Source organism: Delphinus delphis, chromosome 6, assembly GCF_949987515.2.
Source record: "Delphinus delphis chromosome 6, mDelDel1.2, whole genome shotgun sequence".
Taxonomy (NCBI): Eukaryota; Metazoa; Chordata; class Mammalia; order Artiodactyla; family Delphinidae; genus Delphinus; species Delphinus delphis.
Genome location: NC_082688.1, coordinates 35,004,876 through 35,020,062, shown reverse-complemented (window position 1 = coordinate 35,020,062; position 15,187 = coordinate 35,004,876). Strand labels below are relative to the sequence as shown.

At 40.3% G+C, this 15,187-nt stretch overlaps 1 protein-coding gene across 2 annotated transcripts; it reads left to right on the top strand.

Moving 5' to 3' along the window:
- Nucleotides 1–531: 531 nt before the first annotated feature.
- Nucleotides 532–13,832, top strand: TRMT10B (tRNA methyltransferase 10B). 2 transcript variants are annotated; one of them, XM_060014497.1, is made up of 9 exons: nt 532–569; nt 3,812–4,014; nt 4,600–4,708; nt 5,330–5,454; nt 7,460–7,612; nt 8,770–8,848; nt 9,499–9,566; nt 12,724–12,847; nt 13,447–13,831. In XM_060014497.1, the coding sequence occupies exons 2-9, from the start codon at nt 3,829–3,831 to the stop codon at nt 13,551–13,553; spliced, it is 951 nt and encodes a 316-aa protein (XP_059870480.1). In that variant the 5' UTR covers nt 532–569; nt 3,812–3,828; the 3' UTR covers nt 13,554–13,831. The 2 variants fall into 2 exon arrangements, with proteins under 2 accessions (XP_059870480.1, XP_059870482.1); XM_060014499.1 differs by having other exon boundaries at nt 550–569; nt 3,817–4,014; nt 13,447–13,832.
- The last annotated feature ends 1,355 nt before the right edge of the window (nt 13,833–15,187 follow it).

Below are 15,187 nucleotides of genomic sequence, written 5' to 3'. Positions count from 1 at the left end.
CTCAAGTTTCCCCGTGGATTTGTGAGGCGAGAAAGAGGAGGGAGAGTGGCCAGAGGCTAGACTAATTCGTGATCTGCCCAAGCCGGGATATCTGTTATGATCCTGGATGGCCAGCTAGTGGTGAGGGGAACTATGTCAGCTCGTGGGCTCTTCTGGTTGTGGGGAAGCCCAGGGAGACCAGGGGAAGGCAAGGCCCCCAGGTTGCGAGATGAGGGGTGGTTCGAGTCTGGTTTCAGCCCACCTTCGCCGTGTCCAGCCCTTGACAGCCATCAAAGCGCCTGGTCACCTGCAGCAGCCCTGTGAGGTCGGCGAGCGGCTGGGATTGTATGCCCAGCTAACGTGCGAGGAAACGGAGGCTCAGTGAGGCGCGGCAACCTTCTAGCGGGACGCAGCTCCTTAGTACTACCGTGGGCACGGCAGCCGAAGCCCAAGTCTTCGCGGAACACACAGCCGCTAGGCTGAAAACGACAACTCCCAGAATGCTACTCGGAGAGGGGCAGGAACCGGAAGTGAAGTCGGAGGTGGGGCTTGGTGGGTTTCTCTGCTGCTGCGTGAGGTGACGGGATCAGGTACGCCGGGGCCTCGTTGCCGGCAGGGGTGGGGGCTGGGGGTCCGGCCTGGGAATGCCGCCTCGTTCGCGGGCAGGGCAGACAGGCGCCTGGGGAGCAGGCGCCCGCCCAGCAGTCGTGTGGCCTCATGTCCCCCACCTTCTTGGCGCTGTTCCTTCCTGCTTCCCGTCGTACTCGCAGCTTATGGACCAGACTGGGCTTGCACGCGGTGTACACTCGAGATTGGGGTCAGGGTGTTCTAGTGCTGAAGGTGACCGAGGAGTGGAGCCGGCTTTGGTGGCTGAAACTTAGAACGAGGAGATGAGAGAAGTCTCCATCACTTAGCGCCCAGGGATATGCTCATCAGGTGGGACTTGGGTTAGAAAAAAGTTCTGAGGCCTCTGTCAACGGAGAGATGGTGGAGTGGAGGATTTATTAATTCAGCAAGTCTTTATTGAGCGTCTGTTATGTACGAAGCTCGTTGCCAGGCACTGAGGATGTAGTGAATGAAGCAAACAGAACACTTGCTTACATTATAGGAAGGGGAAAATTCAGACAAAAAAAATAAGTAAAAAGTGTGCCATGTTGGTTAATGAAAATCTGAACGAAGTGAGGAAGGTAGTCATATAATTATCTAGGAGAAGAGGATTGAGATAGAAAGACCAGCAAGTGCAAAGGCGCTAAGGTGGGAACATCCTTGGTATGTTTAAGGAACAGCAACAGCAAGTAGACCAGATAGTGCAGAGAACAATGGATGATCATTAATTATCAATATAGGCCATTGTAAGTGTCCAGACAAATAATCAGTAAACAATCTATAATAGGAATAGAAGAGAGTTTTATTCTAGCCACATTGAGGACTATAGCATGGGAGACACAGATTCAAGAAGCACTTGAATTGTGTTCCTCCAGGCTACAAAATGGGGCAAGCTTATAAAGGCAAAAACTGCAAGGTTACAGTTAGTTACATGAGTTATTTATCAAGAATTATAATTGGAGGTGGCAAGAAGTAAGGGTGTTTATTAAGTAAGAATTGGTTGGGGTCTGAAATGGTTGCATAGTTACAAGGGGAGACCTTGAGACCGTAATATTGCAGCTGGCCGGTGTTAGAGTATGACTGATGGTGTCCTTGGGTGTGGTACAGTTCAGAGAAAGTTCAAGTTCTCAGTGATGCAGCCGTGCCTGAGACCAGATCTTCAATGGCCACCCAACCCCATTTTTGTATTCCTGAACTATTACTCCATTTTAATTTCAATGTCATCAACTTGAACCTCACAGAGATATATTATGAATTACCAATAAGTTGCATGAAAAAAAAAGCTCAATATCATTAATAATCAAACAAATGCAAATTAAAACAGTGAGGTTCCACTACACAAAAATGGTTAAAATTAAGAACCCTGACAACAGCAAATGTTGGGGATGATGCAGACCATCTGGAACTCTCACAGACTGCTGACAGCAGTGTGTAATGTTACAATCATTCTGGGAAATTGAGTGCAGTTTCTTAGGAGTTAAATAGCACCCATCCTATGACCCAGCAATTCTGTTAGTACTTAGCCAACAGACAGGAAAACATATGTCCACAAAAACGCTTGTATGAGAATTTCTTGGCCGCTTTATTCGTAAAAGCCACAAACTGGAAAAATCTCAAATGTCTATCAACAGGAGAATAAACAAATTGTGGTATATTCATGTGTGGAATACTGCTCAGCAATAAAAAGGAACAAACTACTGATACATGAAGCAATATATATGAATCTCAAAAACAAGTTGTGGGGCAAAATGCCAAGTTCAAAAGAGTACACACTGTTTGAGTCCATTTAAATAACATAAGGCACAGCTAATCTATGGTTATAGAAAAAAGAGCAATGATTGCATTTGGAAAGCAGTGAGAGTGGGATGGAGATTGACTTGGAAAGTGCAGAAGGAAGGGAACTTTCTGGAGTGATGGAAATGTTCTATATCTTGATGGGGTGTGGGTAATACAGGCCCTACGCACTTGTCAAAAACTCATTGAGCTTGTATATTCCCATCCCTCACTTCCCACCCCTTCAAACCTCTCCCCACCATCCCTCCCAACACACAAACTTGTTGAGCTACACCCTTTAAAATCTTGGCATTTTATTGTGTATAAATTATACCTCAAAAGAATTTAAAGGTCAAGGTAACTAAGAGAAGAGCTAAAAATAAAAGGGGCTAATTAAAGTGATTTGAGTTTTAGTGTTTCATAGGGAAAGTTGATGAATCAGGAAGTAATGGTGTAAGCATATGATTTCAGGTTAAGGAGTAAATTACCAGAACTAAAAACAGCTGGTTAACAAGTGTTGCTCCCCCACCCCCCCAAGGTGGAAGGGGTCAGAGAATTGATCATTACTTTTCTTACAACTAAGTCTTTTTACCATGTGCATGGATCATATTACATAATTTATTTTTTCAACGATACACTTTTCCTAATACGTAGGTAGCACACTAGGCTCAGAGGAGCAGCCATGAGCAATGGTTATACCATTCTTTGTGACACTTAGCTGTAGACTAGAACACTTCTTAGTCATATCTTCCTCAAGGATTTTGAACACCACTTTGAAATTATTACATTAGTTAAGTGTGTTGTAACAATGGTTCTTCATTTTTTTCTACCTCAGCACTTCTGATGGATATTAGCCGTTTCCACTATGACTGTGGCTTTCTGCTGCAGTGATACTGAGTTGGGGGAGGGAATGTGTGCAACCTAGAATTCTTGGTTGGTTTGGGGCCACTCTTCACCATAATTTTTGGCTAGCTGTGAACCTCCCAGGATGTTTCTAGTACAGGACTTTGCATAGAGTAGGTGCTCAGTAAATATTTGCTAAAGGAATGGTTTTGAAAATAAACAGAAACATAATGGGATAGGTGGATTTTGCCATCTCTGTCTCGCCCTCAACTCATACGTGCATTTCAAAGAATACAGTAAATGAACTCATTATCTGTGTCACTGCAGCAGTGAATAATCTTTGATTTCTTGGGGTTGTCAGGAGTTGTGCTTGTCTTCTAAGAAGTGAATTTGGCTTCCTTACTACTGAAAGGTTTCTGTGCTGACTTATTTCTCTAGAAGACACACATGCTTTTCTCAGTTCAGTTAATCTGTGTTAGTATTTTACACACTTCTACTCCTTCAGTAATGCAGTAACCCTGTTTGTCATTTGGATATAGGGAAATACCTCTGCAAATTAAATAATGTAATGTCTCACATAATTGTGCCTTTTCCTAATCTGGGTGAAAAGGACAGAGGACTAAGCACATGGACTGGAAGTTAGAAGGGAGCTCTCAGAAAACAGAGTCACACGTGCTGCAGGAGCAAGAAGTCACCCTAGAGGACACAGGTGAAGATGGCATCTCTGAAAGCTTCCAGCTTCTACAGATTGACGTGGAATGTGAGCATCGAGAGGAGATGACCCTGCCTACAAGCAATGCAGTGTGGCGCTCGGTGAGTGGAATGGATTGTTTATGGTCACGGGCTTTGAGACGACGGAATGTTCCAGAGACCCCTGTTCTAAGGATAGATATTGGTAAAAAAAAGACTGGGAATGAGTTAGGTGTATTCCGAGGGATGAGTTTCCTGGCTTAAGGTTTCAGTTCCATTTGAGTCATAGAAAAAGTAAGTAAACTTAAGAGGAATTTTTGTACACCTCAGAAGGGTCAGGAAATCTCAACCCTGTCCCTAATAAATTTACTGTGACCTTGGGCATGTCACATCTCTTTTCTGGGGTTCTGCTTTCTCTAAACGCAATCTAGTCCTTTTTTTTTTTTTTTTTTTTTAACATCTTTATTGGAGTATAATTGCTTTACAATGGTGTGTTACTTTCTGCTTTATAACAAAGTGAATCAGTTATACATATACATATGTTCCCATATCTCTTCCCTCCCATTTTTGTTTTTAAGACTAATACCCTTTTTCTCTCCTAACTTTAATCTAAATTTAAAAAATAATTAAGTAACTGTTTCTAATATTCATTTTCCTTTTTGGTGCTTATGAAGTTCTCAAACAATTTTGTTTTCTGGATAACATAAGAAAAATGTCCAAAGAAAACAGAGACACTGGGAAAAGATAGTTGCAGCAAAGAAGAGTAAAAGAAGACAAGAGAAAGAAAGAAGAAAAGCCAATCGTGTAGAAAATTCAGGTAACAATAAATCAGATTGCTGGTGTAATTATATTTATTTCTTAGCAAACTGGTATCTGCCTGTTCCTAGGAGAGTTAGGGATAGTGTTTTTAAGTAAAACAAACATCTGGGAGATAGGACCTATTAGCCTATTTTGTTGGGAATCAAAGTATCAAAGAGAGCAACATTTGAGGCTGCCTTTCAAATATAGCTGTCTAGTGCATGTATGTGTTTATAAGCTCAGAAGTAGAAAGAATGATAACAACAACAGCCAATGTTTATTCAGTACTATGTGCTAGGTTCAGTGCTAAGAATTTTACATGGATTACCATAAGGGTAAGTACTTTTATTATCCTCATTTTCTAGGTGAAGGGATTGAGGCTCAAAGAAATAAATAACATGCCCAAGATCATATAGGTAATAAATGAACAAACTGAACTCTGCGATCCAGCAGTGTGCTCCAGAGCACTCATTTTACCATTCTGCTATACCTAAACTGCCTAATGAATGAATACCTTGCATGAGCTTCCAGTTTCTCTTCATATGCAAAAATTACTCACCTGGCTGGGGAGATTTATTTCTTACTGAATAACATTTTTCAGTTTTTCCACGTTTATTCCTTTCTGATATTTCTACTCTAGGCATCTACCCCCAGCACAGCAAACGTTTTCTGAGATCCTTAACCAAGGAAAGACTTTTGCAAGCCAAACACTCAGGACCAAGACTCTGTATCGATTTGAGTATGACCCACCACATGTCTAAGAAGGTAAAACATCCACTGAACTCTGAATTCCTGCTCACCTGAGGGAGGTCCAGGTGGGAACAGCTTTCACAAAGAACATGACCAGCTCCAGCTTCTATGATTCTCTGGTAAACCAGCAGATGTGTTTAGTTTTCTACACATGGCTACTAAGTTCTGAGATGGCTGTTGTAAAGAATCAGGAAGAGAATAGATATATGGTTTAGTTTAAAAATTTTTCCTTTATCTTCTGTTTTGAGCCCACTGCCTTTGCCTCTGTGCTTATGGTATCCCCAGTCTAGATGGAGACTTTCAGGTTGAATTCTCCAGAGATGAAATCTTTGGCCTTCTGCCGGGGAGAGGAATATTCGCCTGGTTGCATGTTGTGGGGAGATTACCTGGTGGGAGGTCTTTCTACAATGTGTGTGTTTTAAAAAGCTGCCCTGTCGGTGAAGGAGGGATTTTTCACCCTATGATTCTGGGGATGGCTGAACACACAACACTCGACACTGGACAGATAAGATCTATAGCAGTTTATTGGTCACATATACTCAGCCCGAGGGGAGGATGACACTGGACATCATGCAGGGCCACATGGGATTGCACTCGGGAACAGAATGAACAACCAGGGGCCGTGGGGGGTAGGTTTTGTAGTATCAAGAAATTAGATTCCTACAGGAAGATGTGATTGGTTTGCTGTAATAATTCCATGGGCTGGCAGAGAATTGAAACCCACTACTCAGGGATAGCAGGAACCCTTTATCAAAGGAATCCCTTTGATTAAAAAAAAAAATTGTTTAGCTAGTGAACCTTATCCATGGGAGCAGAATTGGGAGGGGAACTTGCAGTTAGGCCATTCAAGGCCTCTTATTTTCACCAGCTATCAAAGCGGCACACAATATTGGGCCTTGATTTTAGGCCTTACACCACAAAAGAAATCTGTGTTTTCCAACGTCCCTGTTATACATGCTAGTGTTTGCATGTTTTTCAGAGAAATTAGGATCTAGGATTCTTCCATGGAACCTCTAACTATAGTCCTCTGAAAAGGTCAACTAAGAATTTTCTAATGTTTATATTAATTGAGATATCAGATTAAATCAAATCCAAAGCTTTTTTTTTTTTTCCTGTACTGAACCAAATCAGGCCAGATTGTGAAACTACCTTTCTATACGGGTGATATCTCTAATAAATCAGAATGGAAAGTTAAAACTTCCAAACCTATGACAGCTCCTGAAGTTAGGGAGAAGGTGCCAAGTTTAACTGATGGAGTATAAAAACATCTGTGCAGTAATCTAATCTCTTTTTGATAAACAGTAACCATCACATGGTAAGATTTTTTTATATATATAAATTTATTTATTTTATTTATTTATTTTTGGCTGCATTGGGTCCTCGTTGCTGGGCACAGGCTTTCTCCAGTTGCAGTGAGCGGGGGCTACTCTTCATTGCAGTGCGCGGCTTCTCATTGCAGTGGCTTCTATTGTTGTGGAGCACGGGCTCTAGGCGTGGGATTCAGTAGTTGTGGCTCACAGGCTCAGTAGTTGTGGCTCAGAGGATCTAGAATGCAGGCTCAGTAGTTGTGGCGCACGGGCTTAGTTGCTCCACGGCATGTGGGATCTTCCCTGACCAGGGCTTGAACCCGTGTCCCCTGCATTGGCAGGCGGATTCGTAACCACTCTGCCACCAGGGAAGCCCACATGGTAAGATTTTAGGTAAAAGCTAAAAGAAAAATTTTATATATATATATGTATATATTTATATATACATATATATCAGCAGATCCAGAAGGAGGGAGAGGTCTTGGTTTTCTGGGCTAGTATCATTACCTTAAGTTTCATCTATAAGGTGTGATACCATGGGATGTAACACACATGCATACATGCATGTACTCACTCCTGGAGTAAAAGGGCCATTGAATTCATGAGCTTTCCCAGAGTAGTATTCAGTGAACTTACTGAGTAACCATTTGTTGATAATGAATTTAGAAAGAGTGGGCATGTTCCTACCATAAATTGTCCTTACTTCTTCGAAGGAATTAAGTAGACTGGCTGGACAGATCCGAAGGTTGTATGGCTCAAATAAAAAAGCTGACAGGCCATTTTGGATCTGCCTCACTGGATTCACCACAGACAGTCCCCTGTATGAAGAGTGTTTGAGGATGAATGATGGATTTTCTAGTTATCTGGTAAGCCTCATTTTGCATATTATTTGGATTGTCATCTGAAAAGTAGGTTGGAGGGGGTAATAGTAATTTTTTTTTACTTTTTCACATTTCAGTGTAAAAAAAAATGTTTATGTGTATATGTTATATGTTTTCACTATTACAATCTTTAAAAATTTAGAACCTCTCATCAGTTCTTATGTTTTAAAATTTTCATCCTTCCACTGCATTGGCAAACTAATATTACCAGTATCTAGGGCTGTATTTTGTATCCAGTGTATTGTATGCTAGACTATGTACCAGGAATGTTTTAGGGACATGCCATGATTCCTTTCTTGTTCTTAGTGCAGAATTAGGGAACATGAATTTTGGGGGAAAGAGAGAATCCTTATGGAAGTAATATGGATTTAAGATGAGCTTTATGGAGTACTAAGTTACTTTCAATACTTTCTCTAGGATCTCTTAAATGTAGTGATTGACATACAGGCAAGAATCCAGATCAGTGCCTAAGAAGTGCCACTAAAAGTGCCCTTGTGTGTTTGCATTATGTAGCTGAGACTGGGTAGTGTGGCCTTCTCCAGAGAGGTCCTCTGAGGCAACGAGTGTGAAAAGCACCCTATGTGGTGCTGCACAGTTAGTCGTGGTTGCTGTTACCTTAATGATCCCTCCTGTAACACAGCCATTCCCAGCTTTACTTTTCTGTATGTGTTTTATGATTCCTGTATGTGAGCCAAACAGATCCACTCTAAGAGCCACGTAGTTCAGTCCCCTTGCTTTCCTGTCTTCATGCTTTTCTTAGGTGATTTCCTCCACTTTGAATACTTCTTCCTTTTGTATGTGTGTCAATCTCACCTCTTCAGAAACCCAGTTCCAGCATTCTCTTTGCTAGAACATTGTCCCTGGTGTTGTCATTCCCTCTCTGTAGTCCTGGGGCATGCTCCCGGTATGTCTCTTAGGGCCTCATTACCACTTTCTGTCTCATTTTGTAGGGTCGAATGTCTGTACCTTTCTACTTCCGCTACCCAACTGGGCACTTTCTGAGAACAGGTTGTCAGACATGTATCCTCTTGATGTACCTGGAGCCATGCCTGATAGAAACTACATGCTCTGTAACTAGTTACTGCAGCGTGGGCTGTGTCTTAACGTAGTTCACACTACATTGGATTGTTTACATTTTTCAGCTAGACATAACAGAAGAAGACTGCTTTAGTTTATTTCCTCTGGAAACCCTTGTGTACCTGACTCCTGACTCAGAACATGGTATGTACTTTACTGCATGCATTCATGTAGCACATTGCATCCAGCCCTTTATTTCATTATTCCCGGGGTCAGAGTTTGTTAAAGCCACCCAAGGTGTATCCAAGAAAAAAAAGGAATGGACGTTAATTGCACACCTCTTATGGACAGAGACCTCACTGAATGCTTCATATTTGTCCTGCCATGTGCACAGAGCTGCACAGATTTAGGGTCTCCATCCTCAGCTGGAGCTTGTGAGTTACCTGGTAATCCTCATGAGTTTTCCTTGTCACCTCCTCACATTGACCCTTCTCAGATTGATGTTAGATAGATATTTTTTTCCCAGAAAATCATCTATTTCGCATAATTTTCAATTTTATTGTATTAAGTTGATCTCAGTATTCTCTTCAATTTTACCTTCCTTTGACATTTTGCCTCCTTTCTGAATCCTAATGGTGATTTGAGTCTGCATATTTGATTAGATATGTCTAATTAATTGACATTTAATTGATCTTTCCAGGGAATTAGCAAATCTAATTAGCAAATCTACTCTCTTTTTGTTTTCTATTTCATTAAATTTCTACTTTTATCATTAATAATTCTTTCCTTTTACAGTCTTTGGATTTAGAAATTATAAAACAGATTGACCTCAGTGGCCTTCATTTTTTCATTAGCTCTTGAAGATGTTGATCTAAACAAAGTTTACATCCTTGGTGGACTTGTGGACGAAAGCATTCAGAAGGTAGGTGTACATTTTAGGCCTGACAACTGCATTTTGAAAAGTGGCACTTTCTTTTAGAGAAAGAAATCCTTGCCCTGTCATAATCTTAGGCCAAAAGACCTAAAAACTCAGAGGCAATAGGAAGTAAGAGCCTATTCTGCCTAGGTTGGCCCTCCTACTTGCCAACTTCCCTCTCTTCTCATCAGCAATGTCAGCAACACTGACCTGACAGAATCCAGTCAGGGACTGGAATGGGAAGTATTTAGTAATTACATAAATAACCATTATTGAACTCCTTTCTTCTCTCCTCTCTTCAGTCCTGCAAGGATGACTCTGATCTTGACCAAGGAAGCTTTGATTCAGCATTCTTACCAGCTGTTTGTTCTTTGTGAAAGAGCAGTTTGTTCCTTCTTAGGCCATCTTCCCTGTTGACAGAAGTCTTATCCCATAATCTCTACCTTAGTAGGACATTCAGATTTCTTTTGTTGAATTGGAATTTTATTGGAATAATTGGAGTTTTGAAATATATTTCTATTATACAAATATTTGTTGAGATAATTTTTTAATATTTAATTAGCATATTGCATAGTTAATAAATAATGATATAATAGTTAAAATGTATAAAAAGGAGCACAGTGAAAAGTAAGTCTGCCTCTCATCCTTGTCACCCAGTATCTGCTGCATGAGGCAACCATGGTTTTCTTGTGTATCCCTCTTGATATAGTCTGTGATCACACAAGTATGTGTTTATGGGTATATTTTATATACATATATTTTTCATATATGTGAGTATATTTTTTCATGTATATATGAGATACATACACATATTTGACACAGATGATACTTAACTGAACTGCATTTATTCTAAAAAAGAGTTCCATGACTCCATAGTGATAATCTAAAAAATGGGCAGGAGGTGGGGGAGGAGAGAGCTCTAAAGAATGCCAGTTAATAAATGAGAAATGCATAATAGAATTGAGAAATCATCATTTTGTCACTCTCAGTGTAATCATTGATTCAGGGAATTGACTAAACGAAAGGTTGTGAGGGAACTGACTATTCCAAGTGGTCTCGAAGTACCAGCCCACAAAAGTGTACCATTACAATAAAGTGATCTGGAGGTCCCTATCTTAACAAATGATCAAACTTAGAATCACCAATAGTGACATGTACCTCCTGATGTGATGGAATCTTACCTGTGAAGTATTCTTATTAGAAAATGTTTAAACTGAATTTAATCATAAACAGATCCAGGATGTGAGACATTCTACAAGACACCTGGACCAGACTTTCAAAAAAGTCAATGTAATGAAAACTGAAATAGTCATAGGGGCTATTTAAGGTTAAAAGAGATTAAAGAGACATAACAACCAAATACAGTCTTCCACAGCAGAGTGACATCCCCTTTTTTGAAGCAGACAATTCTAGAGGGCCAGTGAGCAGTGTATGATCTATAGATGTGCAAATTTAACACACTGTCCTCTTTTTATTTTCCACCAACATTTAAACTGAAAAATAACTGGCACAAAGATTTGTTTAGTTGTTACTTAAGAGTTTGGCTTCTTCACAGAAATATGCTAAGAACAAGATTTCTTCAAGGGGAGTCATTTTATCTTTAAATGTTCAGAGAACAGAAACTAGACTATAAACTCCTTCAGGGCAGCATCCAAGTTTCCTACTAACTTTGAATTCTGTACTTCAGTTCAGAGTGATTATAAAGGAATAGACTTAAAACATAATCATAGCTCATATATGCAAAGGAGTATTATCCTTCAAAGAAGTCCTTTAAGTAGCTGTACCTTTATCCCATCTGAATTGCATCACTTAAAACATTTTTGGATGTCCTCTTTCGGAATTGTGTTTCATGTGAATCTGAGAGGCAGGTAGTCCAGTGTCAGAACAAAGAAGGTGCTAGGCCTGCTTCACACTGTTCTAGTTGGTTAGACCATACTCACAGTGGCCAGTCAATATGGGACAGTAAATGAATAGACATTGACAAGCTAGAACAAGTTCAGAAGAGGTTGACCTGAGTAATGCAGGGACTCAAAACTAAATCATAGTCAAGGAAAGGTCAACAGAACTGAGGTTGTCAGTCTGGAGATGAGAGGATTCATAGGGCATGATCCCTGCCTTCAAGTGTCTGAATGGCTGTCTTGTGGAAGGGCCATTTTACTTGCCTGGTGTGGCCCTGGGGGAACAGAACTAGGACAGATGACTGGAAGTCTCAGGGAAAATAGAAAATTTGCCTCAATATCAAGAAGATTTCCTATTAACTGCTGCTATCAAAATTGAAATGGGTTACCCTAGGATGCATGAACTCCCTGTCACAAGGGTTGTCCATTTAAAGCCAGAGGCCATCTGGGAAAGTTCATAGAGGATAGACAAACATTGGATGGGTGGTTGGAGTGGAATAGTTAACTACCGAGGTCCCTTCCAAACCTAAGTATGCTAATTTTCTCAGTAATCTAAACCTTTAATCCTGAAATTACAAATAGGTAGATGACCTTCCCAGAGCTTCTTACCAGGTAGTGAGTATAATTTAAAGTTCAGTCCATGACTCAGGGACATCTTTAAAGGGACATTAGTTACTGTACTCTGACACTAAATGGCCTCAGATTGTTGGATTTTTTGAGTTCTGCCTTCTTTTTGTAGTTTTCAGAGCCTTTCCTTTTCATTGGGCTATATGCTGTCATACCTTAACGCTGTCTTGTTGCTGGTGGTATACCTGACTCGAATCCTGTCTCCCTTATTTCTAATTTGCTGCTGCCAATTGGCTATGACTGAAAACTCCAGATGTCCAGAATTGGGTCTTACTGAGTTAGGGCCAGGAGTGTTCTCCTCTCATTGGTTAGACGGCTTGGATTTTTGGATGCAGATTGTGGCTGCAGATGTGCCTCTTTTTACTTATTTCCTTCTTGGTTGTAAGTAGTAGTGAGTGGAAGCCAGCAGATAAATGAATCCCAAATAAGTGAGGTGTTGCTGCACAAGCCATTTTTCCTTATCTACATTTTCTTCCATTCTACCATAGGCTACTTAATTTTAATACTTATCATTTAATTATGATTACAGATGGAAATTGGGGTTGTGGTACATGAGGATTCTTACAGTTTGCTCTGCATATTACAATGAGACTATCTTTGTGTATTATTTTTATAAGAAGAATATTTGTGATTTACAGAAGGTGACATTTCAAAAGGCCCAAGAACACTCTGTCAAGACTGCTCGCTTACCAATCCAGGAATACATGATCAGACGCCAGAATGGGAAGAACTATCATTCAGAGATACTGGCCATCAATCAAGGTACTGCTCACATGGCTCATGCTTAACGTGTATTAGTTCTGATGCTGCTTCTTTGCATTGTGTTTCAGTATAAACGGCCCCTGAAGCAGTCTCCCCTGTGACTTGATATGCTTGGACTTTACTGTATGTACTTTGTGACATGTATTCTGGCCTCTCAGAGGCAGTTTTCATTTTCTTCCTGGTTCCCAACTATGTTAAAGGTAGTTGAAATTGTTCCCTTGTCCTAGAATGCCATGCCTTCAATCTATCATTGAACAGTGAATTCCTATTTGTCCTTCAGGATTCAGTTCACAGGCATCTTGGCTGCTCCCCTCCACATCCCAGGCCACGTCAGGGCTTGTTTTGTTCCCATTGTACTGTGTTCCTCTCTGTTGCAGCATTGTCCATTCACAGGCCTGTATCTCTCAGTGTAGGCTGAGGTCCTTGTAGGTAAGCAGGGCCTGTGTCTTTGCCTCTGTCTCCCCAGGATCTAGTACCGTGTGTGGTAGAGTAAGTTTGTTGAATAAAATATTCCAGAACACTTTTTTCCCCATTAGTCATTTACTAGTTCTCTTTTTCTTCTGTATGGCCACTATGTTTTCTGTTTACCTTTCTAACAGTGTTTGATATCCTGTCCACTTACTTTGAGACTCAAAACTGGCCTGAAGCATTGAAGAAAGGAGTTTCTTCCAGAAAAGGCTATACTCTTCAGAACTCAGTGGAATGATGGACAGCCTAAGATTGCAGCTGCAGGAGGTGAAGTTGCTGGAGTTGCCTTGACCAAAGAACAGATCAGAGGATGGTGGTGGTACTCATTTGCCTTTACTTGACATCTTGGCTCTTCACTGGGATAGGAGTTACTAACAGGGACCATATTTTATGCTCTTTTGTATCTCCCATAGTGCCTGGCTCACAGGAAGTGCCCAGATATATGTTGACTAACTAAAAAGTTTACATAATAATGAATTAGCCCTACAACTACATGGCTTTGGATGTGTTAATTCATCTTCTGTACATCTATTTGTGAAATACCTACTCTTTAGAGATAGCTTAAATAATCAAGTAAGTATTATTCTATTGAGTCTAATTTTCACTACACGGGCATCATAAAGTTGTATGACTTTCTCCAGCCATCTCGATCATGCTGATTTTCCCCAACTCAAGTAATATGTTGTACATAGGCTTTGCAGGATCAGCCTTTCCTAACCTAGCCCTGCTTTAAGCCCCCCCCATAGCACTTTTTTCCATCTATGGCTCCTACTCTGTCTCCCCTATTCTGAGTATGAGCGTGGAGGGCTTCTCTCTTCTGAACAAGTAGTCTCCTAACAATTTGTGGGAGTACCTTTGTATCCTTCTGAGCCTTGTACAAACTAGATTCTTCATATATACTTGTGATTAACAGGTCAAAATGAAAAGCAAAAACACAGTATTGATAAGTCTAACTTGAAAAGAGCCAGAAAATACATTGCATCTGACACAAGCATGTTAGGTAACCTAAATCTCGGTGATCTTTTCTCGTGTCCTAGTCAGGTAGAGTTGCTTCAGTTACTCTGGCCAGTTTGGGTTAGTAAACTTGGTAACTAAGCTGCTAGCAAATTCAGAAAATGTATTCTATATCTCAAAAGAGCCAAAAGGTTACTTCTGTGCTCTGTCCCCTCCCCTTCACAATTTATTCCCTCAACAGCTATGATCACTTGATATATTATATCAGTTTACTACTTAAAAATGGCCCAGTCTTCAGGAAACATCTTTAGGAATATATAATGCTGTTTGGTCTTTATCAACATATTGAATGAGTTCTATAATCTCTGTCATCCAAAAGGGACCTCCTATAGATAGGCTTCAGGGTCTGTAACTCTTATATATATTATCAGGGAGGTCTCTGACCCCAGAACCACTGACCTGGATCATGTCAGGCTTCATTTTCACCTTTAAAGGCTTTGCTTAAAATGCAAATTTCCTTTCCATCACAAACCTCTACTATTTTTTCAAAACCCAGGCAGGTAGTTTTTTGTTTGGCTTCCTGGAAATGATCCTAACAAAGTTAAGATTTGGCTAGACCTGGAATCAGAGATCCTAATCATTGTATTATCTACAGAACAACAAAAAACTAGACATGTCCAAAATATCCTATAACATGAAAATGAAATATTATACAACTATTGAATTTTTAATAGCAATCATGAAAGAAATACATTAAATGTTGTTTGAATCAAAGTATATAACAAAGTAGTATATAAAGTAATCCTGCAGTTCTAATTTGAAAAATATACATTCACAAATAGTTGAGAATGTAGGCCAAGTTAAAGTCTGTGCCTCGGTTTCTTCAACTGGGAGGTTAAGTGTCTTTGCAGTTACTAA

Excerpts from the sequence above, each read along its gene's own strand:
- TRMT10B (XM_060014499.1), top strand. The coding sequence starts at position 3,829 with ATGGACTGGAAGTTAGAAGGGAGCTCTCAGAAAACAGAGTCACACGTG. Across the intron at positions 4,015-4,599 it reads GCAATGCAGTGTGGCGCTCG|AAAAATGTCCAAAGAAAACA; the intron begins GTGAGTGGAATG and ends GGATAACATAAG. Across the intron at positions 4,709-5,329 it reads CAATCGTGTAGAAAATTCAG|GCATCTACCCCCAGCACAGC; the intron begins GTAACAATAAAT and ends TTTCTACTCTAG.